This window comes from Aphidius gifuensis, linkage group LG2 (genome assembly GCF_014905175.1).
Source record: "Aphidius gifuensis isolate YNYX2018 linkage group LG2, ASM1490517v1, whole genome shotgun sequence".
Taxonomy (NCBI): Eukaryota; Metazoa; Arthropoda; class Insecta; order Hymenoptera; family Braconidae; genus Aphidius; species Aphidius gifuensis.
Window position 1 is genome coordinate 8,921,878 of NC_057789.1, and position 26,713 is coordinate 8,948,590.

General features: G+C 23.2%; 1 protein-coding gene across 3 annotated transcripts; it reads left to right on the forward strand.

Annotated features, from left to right (window-relative positions):
- On the forward strand, positions 1 to 26,141 carry LOC122849000 (fibroblast growth factor receptor homolog 1-like). Of its 3 annotated transcripts, none has more exons than XM_044147504.1 (10): positions 1 to 489; positions 15,013 to 15,157; positions 20,065 to 20,430; positions 20,813 to 21,202; positions 22,634 to 22,821; positions 23,099 to 23,231; positions 23,323 to 24,313; positions 24,407 to 24,547; positions 24,695 to 24,800; positions 24,990 to 26,141. In XM_044147504.1, exons 2-10 carry the CDS (start codon positions 15,067 to 15,069, stop codon positions 25,137 to 25,139), a joined length of 2,556 nt encoding a protein of 851 aa, XP_044003439.1. In that variant the 5' UTR covers positions 1 to 489; positions 15,013 to 15,066; the 3' UTR covers positions 25,140 to 26,141. The 3 variants fall into 3 exon arrangements, with proteins under 3 accessions (XP_044003439.1, XP_044003442.1, XP_044003441.1); XM_044147507.1 differs by lacking the exon at positions 22,634 to 22,821 and adding an exon at positions 21,325 to 21,506 and having other exon boundaries at positions 26 to 489; XM_044147506.1 differs by lacking the exon at positions 1 to 489 and having other exon boundaries at positions 14,993 to 15,157.
- The last annotated feature ends 572 nt before the right edge of the window (positions 26,142 to 26,713 follow it).

The window sequence follows — 26,713 nt, forward strand, 5'->3', positions numbered from 1 at the left end:
GTTTATTTCAAGCGACGCTCTGGCACTTTCGCGTAAGCTTCCTTCGGGTATCATCCTATCAAATTCAACCAAATAAATCATTGTTGTTCAATAATTCGAAACGTGTTTATCGTAAATTTTTTTAAAAAATCAATTTTTAAATTTCTAAATAAACAAATTTATAATAATTAACTATTATTTATTATAATTTATTAATTGACATTTAAAAAAAAAAAAACAATTTTTTTAAAATAATTGTGAATATTGTGCTGTGAGACTGTTTGAAAGAAAAAAAAATGTGAAAAATTAATGGATAAATAAAAAAAAACACGTGGTTAATGTGATTAAAATTTAAAAAATAATTTTTTTAATTGGAAAAAAAAATTACAGTGCGGTTTTATTTGAAGACAATTAAAACTATTTTATTAATAATTAAAAAAAAAAATCAACTAAAATTATTTAAAACAAAACAGCTAATTATAATCATCAATATTTTATTTTTTTTAATCGGTAAGTTAATTTTTAAATTTTTAAATTAACAAAAATAAATTAATCGTTAATTAGTGTATTTAATTGGTCTAATTTATAAAATTATGATGTCAATAAAAATAGAAAAAATAATAAAAAAAAATTGATGATATTTTTAATTATAAAAAATATTATTTCAATGTTTATAAGTTGTCATTAATTATTTTTTATGTTTATTAATATGTTAAACCGGTTGAGAGATATTATAAAAATCATGGACTCTCTGATAATTGTTAATAAAAATTTTTAAAATCTCACAATGTATAACATTTATGTTAATTTTGTTTTATTATTTTTTTTTTATTCAATACAAGTTACTGAAAATTCAAATCATTTCTTCAATTTATATAATTTTTTTTTTCTTTTTATTAATCAATTTATACAATTGAATTATATTAATTTATTATTTTTTTTTCGCTCACTATTAAGTATGCCTTCATTTAGTTATAATAAGAAACCTTTTCAATTTTTTTTCGTGTTCGCTTGATGAAATTTTAAATAGTAATAGTCAAAGTTTAGTTACAAGATAAGACAAACATGAACATGCTTCTGGTATTGATATCAACAAGAATGATCAACAAACTAGACAGAATATTTTTTATTTTTTTTTTACTACACATCCGCTGTCACAAAATAAACATACCAATTTTATATATTAATTTTTTCATAAATAAATAACTAAATAAATAACTAAACAAAGATCAAACAAAATAAAATTTAAAAACCATAATATCTATTTTTTATGTTTAATTAATTATTAGCTAAATTAATTAAATAATGAGTAATTAAATGACTCATTAAATAGCTCCTTAATGAGTAATTAAAAAAAATTTTTTTTTTTAGTTAAATTAATATCAATAAATCATTTTTTTTAAGGCAAAAAAAAAACATGATTAATTTAATCAAAATCTAGTCAATGAAAAAAGAATATAATACCATGGGAAATAATGAATGTCTTAAAAAATTAAAAAATTAAACAGTGGGTATAATTGTATTCTTGTACTTGAAGTCAATTTAGCCCTGGATTATTTCATGAATCGAAAGAGTAAAGGCGTGAGATGAGTCTATGTACATATCGAATAATACAACTCGAGTACGACAAGGGGGCAAGCAAAATAACGAAACAAAAAAAAAAGCCATATATATAAATAAAAAATTTAAAAAATTTATATGTATTTATATACGTAGCCACCGTGTACAAGAAGCAGACTGCGATTTATTTGACAGATCGCACCGCTGAGACTCTCGAGTGGTTTATTTTATAAGGCGAGATTGTCGGGTTCCACAAGTCGGAATAGAATAATGAGACGTACTTGAAAAATCTTATGTGTTGGTTTTTAATACAACTTGTATTTATATATTGTATGCGTGTTTGTAGTCGCGTGTTTAACCCTTTATTTTCATCTCTCTCTTTATTTTTTTTCTTGGAGATCTTTTATCATCTTAAACATTTCGTTAAATTGTTCACGGTTGAATTGAAGTAAACGACGATATGACCATTGTCACATTGTTATTTATTTGAGAAAAAAAAAATTTATTAAATCTTGATTAATGTACATTCACATGTATAAATGTCTAACAAGTAGTTTTTTTTTTTTTTTGAATGAATATTTAACTTTGCAATTTTTAACTTTTGATTTGTGAAAAAATATAAATTGATAGTTTTTTTTTTAATTAAAATGTAGTTTGTTCAATTAGTTGCTGAGATATAAACCATTTGATGTTAATAAAAAATAAAAATTTCAGTTTTATTATCTTGTTTAATCATCATCTTGAGTCGAATGAAACGTGACATAGTCGCATCATTGAACCCATAATTGTAAGTAGAATGCGTTGTTATATTTATTGTTTAATAGTGCAGCGGTGACACATTAATAGTCCAATATATTGAAATGAAAAATAATAGAAGATTGTACTTGGTAATTAATAGCAACTTTATATTAAATTTTATTTTTTTTTACTATATCAAAACATCAAAGATAAATTACTAAAAAAAAAAACTATTTCAAAGAACTATCTATCTCTAAATCATTATTTTGCCCCAATGTTTTTATGGTTTTATTTATTTTATTTTTTCTTACTTTGTTTAACTAATGAAAAAAAATTAATCAAAGTTTAAAAAGCATATGTTTACGCATGGTATACCTGTTGATAATGATAAACAGGCGCATATCTCCATGGACTTAAGTTTTTTTACTTTAAATTTATTTTTATATTTAAAAATTAAAAAAGCTCAAGTCCAATGGACATATACGACTGTTTATTATAGTTATAAACTATATTTTCTTCAATTAAAATTTATTTACTGTCGAAAATATATGAAAACATGAATGAATAATTTCTCAATATTTATATAAAACCACTCATCAAAAAAATTAAGTTCTTTTTTTTAGCTTATATCATATTGCGACAAGGACAAATTTAATTGGTAATTGGTATATAGAAATATAAAATTAGTACTTTGGATGTATTGAAAAATAATGAAAATGGTGTTACTCTGAGTGTAACCATGCGTTTAGTGAAGGTGTAGTCACGTTTAGTTATATATAGTGTCTGTACTTTTTTCACTACAACTTTTGTGAAAATATTTATCCAAATTTCTCCTCGATTATTTCGAATTTCTCCGTGATTACTCCGAATTTTTCTCATATTGACCCATTCGGACAAACGAGAAGAGAATAGAACTACTAACGAGATGACTCGGAGAAATTTTCCCGAACATTTCTTCACCCGAGTCTTTTTCTATAATACATTTCTTATAACCCCTCATAAATAATCATAATAAACTTGGGTTTATTGACCTTTAGGTTATTTTTATAATTAAAAATTATAAAAGCTCAAGTCCAATGGACATACAACTCTGTACTGTTAATCATACTGGAACAAAATTTATATTCAATTTATTTTTAAATTGTCAAAATCGCAATCAAAATGTTTATATATTTATAAAAATAAAATTCATATATCAATTGTTGTTATTTTTGAAGATTAATTTTCTAAAATTTATCCAACAAATTTTTTCATATTTCAAATGACCCATTGCAAAAATAACAAGTCAAAAATGTTTGTTTAAAGAAATAACATTCAATTTATCACAATTCACTGCTTTCATTCAATTTACAATTTTCCTAACATTATTAATAAAAAATTATAAAGTATAAACAAATTTTAAAAAAAGTGTCTTGTAATGTCAAACTTGCTTTTAATATACACGTCTTTTTTGCTATTAATAAATTTTGAATAATACTAATTATATATATTGTAGAATGCTAGACAAGTAGTTTGACAAAATAATTTTTAAAAATACGATTTCTATTATCTTTCAAAAATAAATAAAAAAATAAAAATTTCGATAGTGGCTGCACTTAGGATTATTTACTTTTAATGTTTCGATATATCTTTGTATGATAAAAAAATTTATCAGGGATTATATACGAGGCATATTTAAAATTTAGAAAATGGACCAAGTTCATTTGGATTTATATACCCTAAATGGCTTATCGAAATCGACCATATAGTTATAAGACCGCAACATGAGACCATAAAGTTGAACGACTTAACTTTGTCTACCAATATCACAAATCATGTATTAAATAAAAATTTGTAAATGGCTTGTTAATATATATATAAAACTGGCAATAATTCTCGCATTTACCTTAAACACGACGAATATAAATAAACTAGTAATTTATACATCAAAAAAGTTGATAATTTTATTTTTTTCAGATATTATGAAATTTTTAAATTTGCGATTAATCACTTCCTCAACGCTTCTGAATTCTCTGACATTAATAACACTATAAAAAAAATAAATAAATGGTATTTATATGTGGCAAAAATAAAATCGTAAAATAAATGAACTAAAATATCATGCTGTAAACAACACACAAACTCTGAATTTCTATACCTCGTTTTATATTAATAACTACCAAACGACTTGAATATCACAAACAAGCAGAAAATACATATATTTTTTAACAAAAAAATTTTAACTTAAACTCAAAAACACCTACACAAAAAAAAAAAAATAATAAAGTAATTTTTTATACTTTTTATTATTCGCCATAAAATTTGATAAAATATATATAATGAAAAAAAAAATAAATAAATTACTTAAAAATATTTTTGGAAATTGAATAATTGGTTATTTTTTTTTTTTTCATTTTTTCGGTAGATATATATATACAAAAAATAATAAATAAACTTTAAGATTATATTTACCATATTTTCTCAATTTTTTATAATAAATATTTATATGAAAAAAAAAAGAAAAAAATATAATTAAATTGATTTAATATATAAATTCATTGAATTTAAAAGAATTTTATATTTTTATCATTTTAAAATACTTTGAGTGAACGAAAAACAAAAAAAGGGCAAGATGATATATTATATTATTCTTCTTAAATTACACTTGATTACGCAATTAACATTGTGTTGATATTGTGAAGAAACAAATGGTGTAAATCAAGTAGTTGAAACTGGACTTCATGGAACTGGTAATATGTCTTTACTGTCATCTTGTTAGGCATTTTGAAGTACTCAACAAACCTTGGACCCTACAAAGACTAAAGCTGGATATATTACCCTAAGCTTTCTACAGCATACCACTCATGCCATCATTATCTTCCCCTTTTATAAATTAAAAAAAATATTATACATAGAATATAATAACACAATGTAAAATACATTTTTAAAAATAAAAAAAAATATATATATATAATAAAGGTATGAGCACGAGCCACACGATAAATCTTGAAACCGCCTTTCACGCTAATTACACTCGTTGCAAGTTTAATAATTGCTGGAAAATTTTCTCAAGCATAAAAAGTTAAACATTTTACAGTGAAAAATAAATATTATATATTTATTAAAAATTGAAATATTTAAATTAATAATTTCAGGTTATATACCTTTTGAAAGTGTGTGTAAAATAAGATGAGTAAAAAAAAAAAAGAAAAAAAAATTGAAATAAAGTAATAAAGTTAACTAGACAGATGCGATGAAGGACTTGAACAAGCCAACAGGTTTGTTTGAGTTCTTGTTGGTTTTAATTTTTTATATTTTTTTTTTTAAATTGTCCAGGTGGGTCCTGTCAAAAGACCATTCCATCAGACACCCTTATCAAAATATAACTTCGCTCTTTCTATGCACACTATTTTTTTATTTAAAAAGTCATTAGTAAATTTTGTTTTTATTTTTTTAATTATACACTATTTAACTACTGAATTCAAGTATTAATTTTTAAATAGAAAATTTAACTTACTTTTTAATTGTATTTGTTTGACAATTACTATTTTGAATTACTAAATTAATTATAGACAAAAAAAAATACGACATGAGTTTACTCTTATCAAGCACAACGAATAATTCAAAGTGCTCTTTAAACATTTGGAATTTACAGTAGCTATAAGAGTCTCAACAACTCGGGGAATCAACTTTTGTTGTTTAATAAAAAATAAAAATAAATAAAAAATTCAAGAAAAAAGGGAATGAAAGAAAGAAAGAGAGAGGTAAAAGACCGAAGATCTTTTAATCTTAAATATTTCTCGTTGTTGATCTCCATCAGACGAGTTTAATTATAAACCTTCTAAAATTAATTCTGATAAAAAATTCAGGCAATAGAAAATAATATAAATAAAATCATAGACAAAACAATTTAAATATTTTTAATTAAAAATAATTTTTTTAAATATTATTTTGATACTTTTAATAATCTTCTTTTAATTAAATTTCATGTAGACATTATTGGATCGATTAGTCAAAAATTTCTACCAAACAAAATAACTGATTAGATGTGACTTTAAAATATATACCAATTTGACGGGTTATTTATCAAACAGTCAATTATTTAAAATAAAAATTTACACAGAATATAAATACAGTAATTAGATTTTTTTTTAGACAATTCCACAAAATCAACTTTAATAGTGTGACACAGTATAATCAGTTTCTTTTTTATTTTTTTTTTGATCCCACACGCTTTTGGTGGTCTCAATGAACGACTCAACATTTGTAAATATAATACTTGTATATTATAGCTCGTCTCACGATGAAATAATGTAGGCGGTTTTGAATAAAATCGCATGTTATGTCACCACCTGATATCAATCAGCGTTCACTTAGTATAAAAAATACATTTATAGTTTTAATTTATCTCCTTTTTTTTTTCATTTGTAAAATCAATGTAAATATAGTTAATATCATCATTAGATTAAATTAGAAATTAAATAGATAGAAAAATAAAATAGAAAAAAATATAAAATATATTATAGCAAAATAAATAATGACTAGCCACATTTTTTATTTTTATTTATTCAATATTTCAAATAATAAAAATTCTTTTTTTAAATAAAAATAATCGTGTACTAATTATAGATATGGAATTTAATGGTAATTAATTATTTTTTTTATGTTTGCTAAAAATAAAGAGACTGAAATAAATTTATTGAATTTCCGTTTACAATAAATATAATATATAAAATAAAATATTTAAATGGCTATTGTTAAATTTAATAATGACAATTATTGTTTGCAAAAGATTCTTATTTTAAAATCCATGTGGGTATATTCTGACTTACTTTTGATGAATTTCAAAGTGTTATTCAATGTCGATTGTCATCGCTAGTGTCCCACAGGGTATTTGAAATATTTTATATACAATATTAAATAATAATTCTAAGACTTTTTCTATGCTCTTTTATTCACCATACAAATTTAAATCCAATTTTATTATAACTTGATTTATTTTATTTCTATTTATAAAAATAATATAAGCTTACAAAAAAATCCCTGGTAATTTATTTTTTACGTGAAAATAGAATTTTTTTTTTACATAAAAAAAATCTATAAAATACAAAAATCTAAATGCTATTATTTTCGTAATAAAAAAAAGACTAGTAATTTTCATTTTTAAATTAAAATTTCAACAATAAATTAATAAATAAATAAATATTTCTTCAAAAGATAAAAAAATAATTTAAAAATGAATTTTTACAAATTTAAATATTAATAACAAATTTATTCTGTAATTTATTATTTTTTTTGTTATTTTAATTTAAAAAATTTTTTAACATTGTTGAAATATGACAATACAACCACTCATCTTTATCTGAATGAGTCATATATGTGTGCTCCTTAATGTTGTGAATAGTCTCGCTTAAATACCCAAAAAATGAAAAAAATAAAATGAAAAAAATTCATTTCAACAGTGTAATAATAAAGAGCAATGCTTTCATTTGCAAATAAAGATTTTTTTTTTTTTTTTTCATTCATTTATAATTATTTCATTCTTCTTTTTCTTCGCATAAAAATAAATAACAGTGTTTATTTTATTTTTTTTTTTAAATAAATATTCAATTATATTTATTTTACAATTTTTGCATAAAAAATTTAACACCCACGATGGTTTTTATCAGGGTTGTTTTTTTGTTGTATATATTTTTTTTTCTTTTTATTTTGGAAAATTCGTGATGATGGGCATCAGTTGCGGCCGTCTCGTTTATCATTTCCGGTGCGTTAAATTCAAAAAGACCTCCTCCGAATCACGACTTCCGGTCCTATGCAACTTAGTGTGAATTAATGAATAATTCCTTTTTTTTTATATATATTTTTATTTTTCCATTTTTTTACTTATTTATTGAAGTTTTTTGTTTTGGTATTGATGGAGAAACGTGTTACGTTGTACGTGATTTTTTTTTCCAATTATAAAATAATCGTGACGTGAAAATTTTTTTATTATTTTCGTAAAATAAAAAAATGATAATTTTTTTTTTACTTATTTATTGTATATATATGATTTTTCTGAAGGCCCTTAAAATTTTGAGCAAACTTTTGTATAAAGGAAGTTAATTTACACGACTACAAGTAATATAAATTTGTATAAAAATTAAAAATAAAATATATATATATTTTTAAATAAATTGAATAATTTGAATATATATATAATTTAAAGTGACAATTTCAAGTTAGAAAGTTGGATAATGTATTGTAATGATTATTTGTATAGATAAATTGTAGGATAGATAGTAAATGTTTAGTGTCAAGTGAAGATTTTAATGGTGAAAATATATTATATACCAGGGTTGAATTGTGCCAGGCAAATAACACTCATCGAGTTGGCCATCATCGTCTGGTCAGGAAACGGTCCATTACCAACTATCAGACATATTGTAGTAGTACGCGTGCGGAGGAGCTGGCCCACTCATTTACTTTAATAAATTTACCAAGAAATAACATCAAGAAATTCAAATATTACATTCATTATTATTGCATTTTATTTTTATTCAACAGTCTTATTATTTATTCAACGAAAATATCACAACTAGCAAGTTAAAAAATAAATAAATTACAAATTTTTCAAAGATCTATAGATCATATATGATAATAATTATTTGATTGATAATATATAACAAATAAATAAAATAAATAAACATTTAATAAATGATTTAAATATTAATACAATTGAATTTAAAATAATAATAACATTGAATCATTACAATACGATGACTAATTAATTAATTTTTTTAATAAATTAATTTTCAATTTATCCAAGTTATATGATAATAGTAAATTTAAAAAAATAAATAAATTTTTAAATGTAATATTTATTTATTTATCGAGATAATCATATTCTTGTCATAATTATATTTTTGACAAATTTTAAATAGTCATAATTATCATTCGGTTTATTTGTTACTATGCTTGTATTATTTTTATAATTATCAATTTTAATTTTAAAATATCTCGTGATTTTTTATACCAACATAAGCCACATAATGATTTTTTTTTTTTAAGTAAACTATAGTAAACCACGATATTTTATTCCCGGATGGTTTTTTTTATCTGAAACAAGATTGAAATTGTATATAATAATTATTTATCAGAAAAGTCATTGAGTATTATTTCGGTAGTTTAATCAAATAAATTTTTATCAATGATAATAGTTTCAAGTATTTTATTCACACTACATAGTAGTATATAGTTGACCTGATTCAAAAAAAAAAAAATAATAATTTTGTCAAGCTGGTAGTAGGCCTACCGTAACCCTGAACATAAAAAGTTGTAAAAAAAAAAAATCTCAACAGATGTTCTAATGCTGGCCATAGGAAGTTGGCTTAATTCTCAGAAACGGAAACCCGGCGCCTATATAATTTGCATTTGCAAAAAAAAAAAAAAATTTGAATTATTTAAAATTATTAATATTTATATGAAAAAAAATATCAAGCTTGAACTTGAATTATCAGAACAATTTGAAAAAAATGATAAGAAGCAAATAAATATATAAATTTATCTGTACTTTTAGTAAATAACACAAAAAAAATACGAGAATTTCAAGTATATATTATTTGCCTTTTGATAAAGCCAAGAAAACATCTATAAAGGTAGAAAATAAAAATAAAAAACCAGATAAAAGAAATAAATTCAAATGTAAATATTCAACAAGATATTTTTTGATATTTAACTTTTCATAAATTTTCATGTTTTTTTTTTTATTTATTTTCTTCTTTTATTTTCTTACTTGTATAATTTATTCTAGACACAAATTTTTAATCTTATCTAAATTGTGTATATATGCGTGGGTACATATTAGAAGACGTTGATAAATTCAAACATTAAAAAAAAAAAAGCTATTTTAATTTTGCAATATCCAGTAAATGTCATTGTATAAAAATAAATTTTTTAATTATAAAAACAATAGAAACAATCAGCCCACAAATGAATTGCCATTTGTCTATTTTACACAATATTATTTCGAATTCTTCTCCGCACACAAAAAGCCCGGTAATAAAAAAATAACATTTTTAAATGAAATTTTATGAAAATAAAAAACTACATAAGAGAATATAAAAAATAAAAAAAAAAAATTTACAAGATGGTAGCAGGATGTCACATGTGTTTTGGCGCGAGCGAATAGACCAGAAAAATCAGTAAAAACGCATGCGTATAAACAGGGGACACCTTAATGTTTAAATCTTACCCGACAAGCTAAAATAAAAATAAATATAATTTTTTTTTTTTTTTGTGTTTATGGTTTAGTTTGTGTACCAAAAGTATTTACCGGATGTTGAACGACAATAATATTCAACAGTTATTCGTCAAAAAGACAGACAATTAGTACGATTGATGATCCACTTTTAATGCATATATTTACAGAAGTACAGCAGTAGCATTATATAAATTAATCATTATAATTTTTACTTCAAATAATTGTCATTTTTATTTTTAAATACTTGATTATTATTATTTTATTTTGAAAGAAAAAAAAAAAGCATTATAAGGTTCAAATTTTGGGTGGGGCCCTTCAAAGACCCAAGTGAATTATTGCTTCTCTCTGTGACCACGACTATATATACACACCATTCACAACAAATTTCAAGGTCCGTCATTTAAAATATAATAATAAATTTAATAAATAAATAAAACAATATGCAAGATAAATTTTAAATATACTTGAAAAAGGGTTCTCACAATAGGCTGTATAACTTTTGAAAAAAAAAATTTTTTTTTTTTACAATAAAAATCTGTTATTATGCAGTGTATATTTTTTTGGGATGACTGACTTAATATTTAAAATAATAATAACAATAATGTTTTATTTAAACAACATTTAAGTTATTCTATGGGATTTTTTTTTTTTTTTTTTCATATAATTCTAACCACGTGATTTTAGTGGTTCTATTTTATGGTAATAAATTTCATTTTTAAAATTTAAAAAAAAAAAAAATTATATAGTCAAAGAAACGTGGGAAATTATGATACTAAAAAGACTTGTTTTATATTTAATTTATGCGTAGTTATTATTTAGAAATGAAAAAATTAGTTGATTATATTTTATACTTACTGAGTAATTATGAATTTAATTGACAATTTTGTTTTGATGAAAAAAGATTGATAATCGGTTGTACGAGTATTTCTAAATTACTATGTTGATGAACAATTTTTACATGCTGAATTGCCTTTTTTTTTAATAACAATTCTTATCAAACCTTTTTTTTATAAAATTTATTCTCCCTAGCTTCTGCATCACCTGACGATATTCAAATCCTCGATCCGATTGACCATCCTAATATCATTTTCATGTCTTACAATTTTTTTTTTTTTTTTTGAGGATATTCTGAGGACAATATCTGTACCCAAATAAATTAAACATTGAAAATAAAAAACATAAAAATGAATAAATAAATAAGATAAAATACCTTTTACAATCAGCTTATTCACAAATTCTTGTTTGTCAAGAGACTTCGATGTATATGGATGCGCATACAGATACATTCACAAGCCATTTACCAATTTTAATTTAATACATGATTTGTGATATTGGTAGACAAAGTTAACTTATTCAACTTTATGGTCTCATGTTGTGGGCTTAATTATATGGTTGATTTTGATAAGCCATTCAGAGTATAAATTCAAATGAACTTGGTCCATTTTCTAAATTTTAAATATCTTTACTTCGCATATAATCCCTGATAAATTTTTTTATCATACATAAATATATATATCGAAACATTAAAAGTAAATAATCGAGGGGCTATGCATTGCCAGAATTAGTAACACCACGACTACGAAGTGTAGTCAAAAACCTCAAGCATTACACTTACTACACCTTATACATAACTACAATAACTACACCAAAAAAATATAATGACTAAACCATTTACTACATTCCAACTATAGATTTTTAATTATATTATAGAAAAAGACTCAACTGAAGACATGTTCGGAAAAATTTCTCCGAGTCAAAAATATTTCTTTTCACATTTCTTCAAGTTAGTATTTTTCTGAGAAAGTGCGGAAAAATTTCACAGTAATTATCCCACGCCAAAAAAACTCCCTCCTTATTTCTCCGCATGGGTAAACATGAGAAAAATTCGGAGTAATCGCGGAGAAATTCGAAAAAATATTTTCATCAAGGACTACATGAAATTGGTACAAAAGTTGTATTGAAAAAGAACAAATACTACATATATGTAGTTATAACTAAACGTGACTACCTTTCACTACATGCGACTACACCAATGAATAGTAATATGTTTATACTAAAAAGATACTAAAAATATAGTAAGATATGTACTTAGAAAAAATAAAAAGACTTGTTATAAATTTTCTTTATACATATTTAATGTTTAAATCAGAGAGTGGGAATAAATGGATCATTTGATTCTAATCTAAACTTTTCCTTTAATTTGATCTGTTATTATTTGATTTTTTTTATTTCGATATTGTACATAAATATTTAGAAGCAAATACCTCATTGACGAATGGCGATGACACATACCATCTCGCTACAATATATATCCTCGATATACGCCATTCGGATATATCTAAGGATGGTATATACCAGTAGCGCATCCTTGGATATATCCGAATGGCGTACAACGAGGATATATTTTTTTCGTCGGGTCAAAGATTTACGCCCGTTCACATTATCAACAGGTATATATATATATGTTTTTTAAACTTTGATTATTTTTTTTTCATTGTTTAAACAACGTGAAAAAAATAAAATAAAACCTTAAAAAACATTGGTGCAAAATAATGATTTAGAGATAGACGTTCGTTGAAATAGTTTTTTAATTTTTTTAACAATTTATTTATCTTTGATATAGTAAAAAAAAAAAATGTAAAATCAAGTCGCTATTAATTATCAAGTACAATGTTCTATATTATTTTTAATATCAATATATTGGACTATTAATGTGTCACCGCTGCACTATTCAAAAATGAATATAACAACGCATTTTTAACATTATTATATTTTTTTTTACGTTAAAAGTATTGGAGCAAAATAATGATTTGCGCAGTTATCTAATGCAAAATGATTTTATTTGCAAGAAAAAAAATATAGATAAATATTGTCGAAAATTATAAATAATAATCTTAAGAAAAATTAATTTAACTATTTCGTGATTTACAAAGTGAATTTAACGCAAAAGGCGTAATTATTTTTTGAACCGGAAACAACAACTCTTCCGTGTACGCGCGTCCGCTAGTATATAAGGATTGCATAATGCATAATCGAGTAATAATATATAAAATATTAAATTTTTTTATATGATGAACTATTGATGAATTTTTGATGACACTAAAGTTCATTCGCACCGCGAATATAACTCTTGAGAATAATAATTGTACAGCTACCGAAAATAAAAATAAATTTATCTTCCAAATAATAATAATTTTTTTTCAACTAAACGTACAATCAACGTGTATCTTCGTGCACAATCGTCAAAATTACATATTGATTATAATGAAGATAATAATGATGATGATGATGGAATTTTATAATTTTTTTTTCGGGATTTTTTGATCTACCTGAACGTCAAATTAGGCTACCTCTAAATATATTTTTCGTTTATTTTTGATTTTATTTTTCGACTCCTCGTGAGGACACTGAACGAGAAAAGAAATCCAAATTCTTTTGGGTGGTCTGGGAATTTAAATTATTGTTTGCTCGTGTCTTTGTAATTTTCTTAAAAAAAAAATTTAAAACACACAAAATACATACATACATACTGTATATGCCAGAAGATAAGTAACATTGTTTGAGATTTTTTTTTTCTTTTTGCTCTAGTAAAAATTTCTGGAACGTTTATATACGAAGGGAGTTGGTTTTTAAAATAAAAATAGAATGCAATTGGTGCTGAAATTTTTAAACCGCATCAAAAGCACGTTTATATATTTGCCACATTTTTCTTAAAGTATATTATCTGGTGTTTTTAATTTTTTATATATATTCTTTTTTTTGTGTTTTAAATTTTAATGCGTTCTGATGAAAAGCTTTTATACCCTGATGTCTTGTCAAATGATACTTTTAAAAATAAATAAATAATAATAAAATAGACAAACTCATAAATTGATAAAACAAAGAATATATACAAAAAAAAAAATATGCACTTTTAAAAAACACAAGTTGAATTAAATTTTCATCTTAAAATATTTTCTATTTTTGTATATCAAATGATTCGTAAACATTGTGAAATAAGTGTCTCCATGATCTTTGAATAACCAAGCCTTTTTTGCAAAAAGAAAAAAGGATTAACTTTAAATCCTCAAATATATATATCTTCAAATATTTCAACAGCATAAACCCAAAAGTAACTGAGTGCATTTTCAAAATTTGAAACATTGCCAAAAATATATTTCGTTTTTTTTTTTATTTAATTTCCAGACAGCTGTACATTCATTATAAATTTCTCGTCAACTATTTCATAAGATAAAATTTTTCAAAAATAATAATAGATAAAAATCACTGAAAATAATTTAATATTTTCATTATTTATTTAAAAAAAATTAATTTACAATTTTTAATTATAGCAATCAATATTAATTAATTAAAAATAATTTAATGGAATTTTTTTAATTGAAAAAAATTATTTAAAATGAGTGAATAAATGATTAAAAAAATGTAAAATTAATTTAATTATTTAATGAATTTTAATGACTAGTAATATTCATAATAAACAACCATATAAATAATTTTTTAATTTTTTTTAATTACAGATAAACTAATGTCGAGACTGAGTTGAAATTTAAAAGACTGAAATAATATTCAGGATGAGGATGATGATGAAAATAATCGATATTATAATCATTGCTATTTTATACAGCATTGTAAATACCGATGCTTTAAAAGTTGTGAATCTAGGTAAGTTATAAAAAATAATTTTTATTATTTATTTTATTTACCCACGTGGCAAGCAAGCATCAAAATAAATAGTTAAAAGGGTTTTTTATTTAAAATTATATATCTGATGAAAAATAAAATAAAAGACTGTTGTTAAACATGAATATTTTTGATCAATTATTTATTTTTTTTACACCTTTTAAAAATGAAAAAAAAAAAACATGATAAAATCTGAAGAGAATGTATATAAGGTGTGATGGTTATGGTCAAGATTTAAGATATAGTGCATTAGCTCCGATGAGTCTATTTAAAACTTAACGATATATATCTTCCTAATCCTCTCCAAGAATTTTCATATATAGAGATCAGTGCGTCAACACACACATATATATTTTTATTACTGAAAAGACACGTTTTTTAAATTTATTTTAAAAATATAAATAAGTATATTATCTTTTTTTTTTTTTTAGATTATAAATCTTTAGATGTGTTATTTTGAATAATTAAAGATTATTTTTTTTTATATATTTATGAGTCGATGATTATGATGGTTTTAATTAACAATAGAGATATTGATTGAGAGCATATAATAAATTGCAGTTCATGGTCAATCAGTTATAGATTCATCGACTTATAAATTCTTCAGGGTCAAATGCATTTTTTTTTTTTTTTTTTTTTTGCATTCTTTAAATATAAACGTGATAAACTAAATTCGTAGAATTAATTTAAATACTCACGTTTAAACAACGGTAATTTACGCGACCTGATTATTGATTGAAATAAAAATTTTCTTTTAACAAGAATGATGGCGCGCCTTCAGCGTGTTAGTTTTTTGTCTTTTGTAATTATTATTTTACTTGAAACAATTGCATTTGTATTTTAAATAATTTCACAATACGATTGTGGTGTGAAAGTATTTGAAATTTAAAGAAATAGAGGATATTTAAATATTTTATTTCACAATATTTATATCAGAGCTTGATAAAAAATATATTTATTTTTTTTTCAAGGGGCGCTTTGAGTTATTTTATTTTTTTTTTATATTGTATATCTTCACCCTGTCAAGTAAATGTTACGCTTTCTAAAAACATTAAAAAATGACTAGGACATCTGGAGTCCAGATACACACTCGTATGACAACGTTGGACTGCAATCCATACAGCATTAGTTGTTTAATGCTTTAGTCCTAAGAAAATTCGGCGAAACTAAAACCTAAAACTCACACATATGTCTGTTATTCGGGCTGTCTTCATCCCTTGAGAATTTCAATAAAATATATTGTAAATTTAAAAATATTTATGTATAGACAGAGAGAAGCTCATTTGAATGAAATAAATTTCACATTTACATATAATCAAATAAATGATTTATTTGAATAGTTTTTATAACGAAATAAATATTAATTTTTATAAAATATAAATTAAATATTTGAATCAAATGAAAAATATATTTGGAATAAATAAATCATTTATTTGAATGGTTTTTTTTTTTTCTTTTTAACGAAATAAATATTTATTTGTATTAAATAAATTAAATATTTGAAGCAAATAAATGATTATTTGTAATTATTATTACATCAAATAGTAGATTAAATAAATTTTATATTTATTATTTATTTTATTAACTGTTGTATGAAAATTTTTTTAAAATTATAATAGAAAATAAATCAAATTCGAGTATATAAATTTTTCGAAATTTCTTCTTATCATTTGAAATAAAATTTATCCATCACAAATTAAATTAATATTTGATTGAAAAAAAAATAATTTCTCCTATTTTTGTCAAATAAAACAGATAACCTTGTAATTTTCATGTCAATTAATTAATTAATTTGTTTAAAATCAAATAATCTCTTCCATTATTTATGAAACATAAATTTACAAATTAAAATCTAGACCAGGGGGTTAATGCCTGACAATTATAATATTTCTCTATTGTATTATCATTTATTTATTATTTTATTTTTTACTTATAATATTGTTATTGTAAATTTTTTTTCTTTTATTTATATTATGATTAATATCAATTGTTCAATTAAACAGGGTCGCTGAATGTCATCATTACCCTTTCGATCTATTCATTCAGTCTGACTGTATATCTGAAGGTCTATATATTTATTATTACAAAATTATTATATATACATATATATGGATGAGAATCACTGTTGCTGGTTATACCCAGTCCTTTGTTCTATTTAAATGTATTCAATGGCGTAATGACTACTAATATCTGCGCAATTGTACAATGAAAGAATAGGCGGGGCAGATTTTATATTTTTTGATGGGGTCATGACAAATACAGTGTCTTGTAAATATATATACAAATAACTATTATTAACAAGATATGGCATATTGTCAATTTTTTTTTATTTTTTTAGATGACATCTGTCTTTCAAATTTCAATCTTGGCAGGCTCATTTATTTTTTTTTTTTCATTTTCTTTACTCAGTTTTACTGATGGATCAATCTCAAAACTGCCAATAACTATATTAATTTTTCACAAAAAAATACAACAAAATACAATATACAGTCTTAAAAATATAAATTAAATTTTACAAAAAAAGAATTAAACAACTATTTTATATATTTTTTTATTAACATTTTCATCATTTATTATTTAAAAAGAAAATATAGATATAATAATTAAACTTGCGCGCCTTGCCCGGGAAATGAGCTTCGTTTAAATATAGATCTTAGCAAGTACTAAAATTGTCTGTCTTACTTATCGAAGTATCGAATAATTTAATATTTAAAAAAATTTTATTTTCACAACTCAAAACTATTTTCTATAATGAATCAATATTTAAATTTTTTTTATGTAAAAATTATTCAATATATATTTACAAATTAATTTATCTATTTTTTATTTAAAAAAATTGTATTGAATATTTGTATTTTAAATATTCTAATATATACTTCGAAGAATTAAAAAACACCCTAAAGTCATGTTAACACATTTTGACATAAAGAAATAAACAATGTTTCATCCGGTTCTGCCTTTTGTCACCGAATTTTAAATAAAAACTTGTAAACTGTATAAATACGCATTGAAAGTCTGTATAATTTTCCATCATCAGAAATTTTTTTCACCATGATGTAATTACATTATATATTTTTTACAAGTATATATATTGTAAAAATTTTCAGACGAGCATTTAGAAAATATTCTATTCCTGTCAGTCGATTACCAGATGGCCCATGACGTCACATAATCGGCAGCCTTCATTCGAAAAAAAGCAAATGAAAAAAAAGAGCAATCCTTGCAAAAAATTTGAAAAAAAAATAACAAAAATATAATAAACATCTTAGGCATTACAGTGATGATGCCTAATGATCTGAGTAAATAAAAAAAAAAAAATATTTCGTCTATACCTCTGATTTGCTACTTTTGCCAAGTGATTTATATCAAGTGGCAAAAAAAAAAGGAACATTAAAATACTAGTCCACATGATTCTAGCTCGTAACATGAAATCCTGTATCATGTGTTATCCAGACGTTAAAATAAATTAAAAAAAAAAAAACTAGAATCGATTTAAATTTGATTATAAAAACAAGGGATCTTGTTACTTTATAATATAAAATAAGAGAACAGGATGTTTGGTTTTCAATTGTAGCAATTTAAAGCTTAAACAAAATGTCAGTCAAGTATATAATTTTTCTTTTTTTTTAATATTAAAATAACACTTGGAAAATTTAAGTTTCATTGATTCAAAATGTTGAATCAAAAATTACGAATGTGAATCACGAGAAGGTGAATAATATGTTGTACTGAGTCAAGAAATTTCTACACTAGACATCGTGTATCTATTATTAAACTAGTAAATTCAAGAAGGGTTATATATATTTGTCAATTCAAAATTTTCATACTGGCTGTTTTCCAAATTTTTTTTGTTTTTCTCAAACTGCTGAAAAGCATCTTCACTAAAATCCTTATGAATGAGGCTATCTTTTTTTTTTTTCGATATATAATTAAATTAATTATTTGTAAATATTTTTTTATTATTATTATACAAGCTAGTTTTAATAAAAATATAAATAAATTATTGCAAATAGATTTTAAAAAAAAGATCATGTTTTATTTTTAGAAAATTTTGAAGAAGAAAATGAATAAAGAATTTGATAAATTTATGGTATATTTCCATCGGCAGGAAATTAAATAAAACTATTGTTTTTTGTAATTTTATTTTTACAATTTTTATTTCATCGACATATTGTAAATCTCGGTCAAATATATTTATTTATCCTGTTGATGGGAATAAGTGTTATAATGTCAATTATTAGAAAATTGTTTCAACACTTTATGTGCTCATATATGAATATTATTTATAATTTTATTATGTCTAGATTATTTTTTATTATATAATATTATCATTGACAATATTATTTTATTATTTTAATTCGTAATTGTTTTATTAAAATTTTTTATATTGAATGTAATTTGTTATAATCAAATAATTTTTATTTTTTATTACATATCATAAATAAAAATGTTTAAAATATATATAATTATATTTTTGGTTGAAAATTTATTAAATTGTTTTTTATTACAACTGTTGTTGTATATTTTGAAATTAATGTTTCAGTTTTTTTTTTTTTTTAAATATAATTTATGATAGATAAATAAAAAAAAAAAAATTTTAAATAAATTTTCGTTATTAATTATTAAAATCTGTCGGTTAAATATAAAATTATAATTTTATTTTTTAAATTATAGGTGAGATATATTTATCACAAATTGTGGGCGTTGAGTAAAAATTTTCTTGGCGCCACGAATTTTGTATCGACTAAAAATTTAATACTGATCACACGTGTAATTTTCATTTGAATACTCAGAAAATTTAATTTAATAATCCACTTGATTCTAATTTTATCATGAAATTTATGTTTATTATTTCAATGATTTCATTTTTATTATATTTATTTTTACAGATGAAGTCAATCCAGTTGTGAATTTATTGGAAGGAGACAGATTGATACTACGTTGTCAATTGCCAAATAAAAAAAATGATAACAGCACGACATCCTGGTTCAAGGATCATTCAGTTATTCGTGGTTCACCATCTCGTATTAAAGTCATAAAACAAACATTAAAACTTTCATCAGTTAATGTTAAAGACAGTGGTAATTATGCATGTAAAATACAAAATTCTAAAAAAATTGAATGGAGAAATGTCAGTGTTATCATTGATGGACTACAAAATGATGAGCGTCAAAATGATCAAGCTGAATATGAAGGTAATTTGATCAGACTAAGACAAGAAGATGAACCAAATGAACTTCATGTAAATTCAAAAAGTAAATATATTATTTTTTTTTCTTATAAAAATAAATAAATTATATCCCTGGTGAAAATAATTTCTCCGAGTTTCTTCGATTTTTCTTCGATTTTCTCCGATTTTTAAAATTCGGAAAAAATCGGAGAAAATGCGGACGAAAATAGGAAAAAATCGGAACGAGTCAGAGATAATCGGAAAAAATGATTTTTTGTTTTACTTCGATTTTTCTAAAAAAATTTTATTTAACAATATGCGAAGAAAATCGGAGCAATACCGAGTAAATCGAAAAAATATCGGAGAAAAATTGAGAAAAATCAAAGAAAATCGGAGAAGTCATTTTCACCAGGGATCTTGAAAATATATTTTTTAATAAATTTTAAAATATATATATTTATTTTTAGATTTACCAGAGACTCGATCACTTCGTTTAGATTCTGATGTTGATAATGAAAAATCTGATAATGATAAATCTGATACAAGTGCTGGTGATTTTAATAAAACAGCACCAGAACAATTACCATCATTTTCAAAACCAAATGATTTACATAATTCAGTTGTAAGACCAGCTGGTAATATGTTAAAACTTCGTTGCGGTGCAAATGGTAATCCAGTACCAAATATAACATGGTTAAAAAATGATGAAGAACCAAAACGTACTGTTGGTTCAATAACAATTAATAAATGGCAACTTAGAATTGAAGATTTAATTATGACTGATAGTGGAAGTTATAATTGTCGTGTTTGTAATTATCTTGGTTGCATTGATCACACGTTCAACGTTGAAGTCATAGGTAATTATCAAAATTTAATATACACATTTATTTAGTATTTAGTAATTAATATAAGTTAAGTAAATTTAAATATAAAAAAATGGTAAAAACAAAAAAAAAACAATATCCAAAAAATCGTTCAGAACGTTTCCCGCACAAACCGTACATCAACGAGGGTTTTCCAAAAAATGCAACAGTTGTTATCAATGGAAGTGTGACATTTAGATGTCCAATTGTATCTGATCTCGAGCCTTGGATACAATGGCTTAAAATTGCCAATTATTCAGGCAACCAAGAGGAAAAACCAAATGGAACTTTACTTCAGGTACAATACCAGAAAAAAAAAACAAAAAAAAAATAAATAAATAAACTTACAGCACCTGGTGATGGTTGTACTTGGAACAAAATTATATATACATGCCATTTCGAAAAACACACAAATACATTTTTCAGCTTCATCGTTATTTATATTTCTCGGTGGATGGTTTAATAACTGACATATATATTAATGTTTTCAATGTGTTCTAATACGTCATTTATGTGTTTTCAAACTTACAATTATTATTATTTTTTATTATATGTTAAGCTAATAAAATTTTCAGCGTTTATGCACAGAGAAAAGAATTTATTTGAGATATTAATGGTCATTTATTCAACAAAAATAGATAAATTTACATGAAAACTACAAGGTTATCTATTTCATTTGACAAAAATATAGAAAATTATTTTTTTTTCAATCAAATATTAATTTAATTTGCGTGAGGAATAAATTTTATTTCAAATGATAAGAAGAAACTACGGAAAATTTATGTACTCGAATTTGATTTATTTTCTATTATAATTTTAAAAAAATTTTCATACAACAATTAATAAGATAAATAATAAATATAAAATTTATTTAATCTACTATTTGATGTAATAATAATTACAAATAATCATTTATTTGCTTCAAATATTTAATTTATTTAATACAAATAAATATTTATTTCGTTAAAAAAAAAAAAAAAAACCATTCAAATAAATGATTTATTTATTCCAAATATATTTTTCATTTGATTCAAATATTTAATTTATATTTTATAAAAATTAATATTTATTTCGTTATAAAAACTATTTACAAATAAATCATTTATTTGATTATATGTAAATGTGAAATTTATTTCATTCAAATGAGCTTTATTTAAATGCAATAAATTCTTTTCTCTTTGTGCGAAAAAAAAAAAAAAAAAAACAAGAACAAAGCAAGGCTAAATGTAATCAAGACCCTTGATTTGTCATTGTATATAATAATCGTTACTTATCAATTATTTTTTTTTTCTCCTTGGTGTATTATTATTTTAAGTTTCATTAATTTAAATCTATGTGTAAATCTATAAACTTCTTTTCCTTTAATTAAAAATTTTCGTTAAACCGGTGGTTGGGCCTTTTTTTTTTATTTTCTCCTAAATACAGAAAGTGTTCAACATCGTCCAATACTGACACGACCACCAACAAACAAGACAGCACTTATTGGAAGCGATGTTAGTTTCATCTGTGAGGTACTCTCTGATACACATCGTCATCTTGAGTGGTATCATGGACTGCATAACTCTTTCGACACCCTCAACAAGACAAATTCAAGCATGAGGGTCGAGGCTAAGGTGGGCATGCTTTTCATGTCTTTCGCAATTATATTTTTTTTTTATTTCTTATGCCTTTTCACCATATAACACACACTTGTATAATAATAATAAATCATCCTGTATATAACATGCATGCAATCTTTTACATGTACTTTTTTAACAAATTAAAATTTATCGAAAAAATATTTCTACCAGCTATTAAAAATAACACTTGAAGCTTTATTAATTTTTCTTTTAGAAATTTCATTTATATTCTTATGATTTTATATGTTTTTTATTTATTTATTTTAATTAGGCTGGTGGTGAAGATAATCCAGAAGAGTTGACATTACTAAATGTCACTGAAAAAGATGAAGGATGGTACACTTGTATTGCACAAAATTCACTTGGTGAAACATTTAGCAGTGCTTATTTATCTGTTGTTGAAAGTAAGACTATTTTCATATTGAAATACTAATTTTATTTATTTATTTAAATATGCTAAGTTTATTTAATGATAAAAATAAAAAATAATTACAGCTCTTGAACCACCACGGGTACCAGTTAAAGCACGTCCACAAATTCTCATTTTAAATATACTTGCAGCAGTTTTGTTTGTATTTTTTGCTGTTGGTGTTGTTGTTGTAATATATATATTTCATCGTTTAAAACGTGAAAAAATGAAAAAATTATTAGCAATTGAAACAGCACGTGCTGCTGTTGTAACACAATGGACAAAAAAAGTAATTGTTGAAAAACAAAATTTAATAAATGCACAAAATGTACAAGAATTATTATTAATGCCAATAGTTAAAATTGAAAAACAAAAATCAACAGTTACAAATGAAGATAGTAATGGTGGTTGTATATCTGAATATGAATTACCAATGGATGGTGCATGGGAATTATCACGTAATCATTTAATGCTTGGTAAATCATTGGGTGAAGGTGCATTTGGTAAAGTTGTTATTGCTGAAACTAAAACTGGTAAACCTGGTATACCAAATATTGTTGCTGTTAAAATGCTTAAAGAAGGACATACTGATGCTGAAATGATGGATTTAGTATCAGAAATGGAACTCATGAAAATGATTGGTAAACATGGAAATATTATTAATTTTGTTGGTGCTTGTACACAAGGTGGTCCACTTTATGTTGTTGTTGAATTTGCATTACATGGTAATTTACGTGATTTTTTGAGAAGACACAGACCAACATCTGGATATGAACCAACAATTGGTGAAGAACAAACAGATAAAAAAATATTAACACAAAAAGATTTAGTATCATTTGCATATCAAGTTGCTAGAGGAATGGAATATTTATCAAGTAGAAGATGTATTCATCGTGATTTAGCAGCAAGAAATGTACTAGTTGGTGATGATTATGTTCTTAAAATTGCTGATTTTGGTCTTGCAAGAGACATTCATTGTCATGATTATTATAGAAAAACAACTGATGGTAGATTGCCAGTTAAATGGATGGCACCAGAAGCATTATTTGATCGTGTTTATACAACACAATCTGATGTGTAAGTTTTGATATACAATATTTATATATTTGTTATTGTCAAATGTCTTTTGTATATTTAATAAAATTAATCTTATCTTAATTTAATTTTTAGATGGTCTTATGGAATTCTTTTGTGGGAAATAATGACACTTGGTGCAACTCCTTATCCATACATATCAGCTGTTGAGGAACTTTTACAATGGTTAAAAACTGGTCGAAGAATGGAGAAACCACCATGCTGCTCTATTGACATGTATGTATTGTGCAACTTTTTTTATTTCTTTCTTCATTTCACTTTGAAATCAGGTCCCAGTTAAATCACCAGAAAATAAAATATTCTGGTTACCAGTTGAAAAGTAATAAGCCAATAATAATGATCTTTTTTTGTATTTATTTAAAGATATATGCTGATGCGTGATTGTTGGAGTTACATGCCTGAAGAAAGACCAACATTCACTGAGCTCGTTGAGTACCTGGACAAGATACTAACGATAACAGCCAACGAGGTAAAAAAAAAAAATAAATTCAACGTTTGTACAACTAATGGACATTGAGTGTATTTACATTTAGAAAAATCAACAAATATATTTTATTTTTTTTTTCAAAGTTATATATCTATTTTCTTTTTTTTCAATTTTTAACGAAAAAAACATTTCAAGTATGCAAATTTTAATTTATCAATTTATTTATTTAAGGAATACTTGGATCTTGGATTACCTCAACTTGACACACCACCATCAAGTGCAGAATCAAATTTACAAGATGACGATGATGATGATGATGATGATGATGATGAAGAAGATCATGATACATTTCCGTATCTGTTACAAAATACTCAAATGTGAAATTTCAAAAACCAATGCGAATAGATAAAACTGTGCCTTACAACTTTTTCCTTTTTTTTCTATTATTATTTTTTAACGTGAAATAATTAACAGACAAGAAATAATTTATAACAGTTTTAAGGTATATTGTGTTTAACACGTGGGTGAATTATTATTATTGACTGACGCTATTATATTGACAAATCAGTATTTACACAGTTAGTGCATCTGCAAGTATAAGATAGATGATCACCATCAAAAGCAATAAATTGTGTGTGTGTGTCTCTTACTATTATGTAAAAAATTAAAATAATTTTAAACAACAGCAATAACATGTGCCTTATTAAGAGTGAAAAAAAAATAATAATAATTAATTTTTCAATAATTTTAATGTTACTTTTATTTTTTTAAATTGTATAGATATTATTTTTTTTTTGACAATGGCACTTGTTGTATTTGTAACTAGTCAATTTATACATAAAACAAAAAAAAAATCATCTTATTTTCAATTTTGTACATTTTATTTTTAAAAATTAACTCAATTAAAATTATTTTGTAACTTTTTCTTTTTTTTTTTTCTTTTTAATTTTAAGCATATGATTTTTTTTCTTTTTTATAATTTAGATTTTTAATTTATCAAAAGTGTTTATATGAATTTAATTATTTAAAAATATTGTAATTTTTTAATGTTAGGTTTTAGATAATTTATTTGTTGTATTATATATTGTTAATTATTTAGAAATTATTTTTTCTCAATGCAATATGCGATTATTATTTTTTTCTATATATTTCATTCATTGTTAGATTATTTTTATTCATAATGAAATTATTGTAGCAATAATTATTGCATTTGTGAAAAGTATACATATATAGATTTTTTTTTTTAAATAATTTTTATGTAGAATGAATAATAAAATTTGTAAATAATAATTATGTTTAATTTAAGTACAATATGAATTAATGTTATTTAAATAAGTATATTTACCATTCTGAAAAATAAAAATAAAAATTTTTTAAACCTATTTGGTATATTATTATTAAAAGTTAATTTTACAATTTCTTTTTTCTTATTTTTTCAATAATTTACTTGTTTATTAATCTCTATTTATTTTTCTATTCTATACATATTTTTTTTTAATTTACAAATTGCAAGTTGAGCAATGATTTCAAGATAGATTATTGAACTTTACTAACAATGTTTTAATTTTTTTTTTCACACTAGATCACGCATTATAAAATTATTTTATGAGTCTAAATATTTGACCAAATCTGTTGTATATTATCAAAATTATTTGATGACTGATGACCTAATTCATCAAATCTGTTGAATTTCCATTTAATTTTTCTAATTGTTGTTCTAATTTTTGTTGTTTTAATTGTTATTGTTGTTTTTTTAGTAGACACACGAAAAAAAAAACGAGACAAGACGCTGTTTTTTAAATTCATTTAAATTTTTCGGAGAAACGAGAAAGAGAAAGAGCGAAAGAAAGAAAGAGCTTGCTCTTGATGAGAATATTGACCTTACCGATTGTCAGTAAAAAGAAATAATTCTTTTTCGTTAAAAAGAAAAATAAATCACTGTTCTATTTATCAGT

What these genes read in the sequence shown, in the direction of transcription:
- LOC122849000 (XM_044147504.1), top strand. Translation starts at nt 15,067, where the DNA reads ATGAGGATGATGATGAAAATAATCGATATTATAATCATTGCTATTTTA. An exon ending in TTTAAAAGTTGTGAATCTAG is followed by an intron (nt 15,158 to 20,064) that starts GTAAGTTATAAA and finishes TTATTTTTACAG; the next exon opens with ATGAAGTCAATCCAGTTGTG. An exon ending in GTTCAACGTTGAAGTCATAG is followed by an intron (nt 21,203 to 22,633) that starts GTAATTATCAAA and finishes TCCTAAATACAG; the next exon opens with AAAGTGTTCAACATCGTCCA.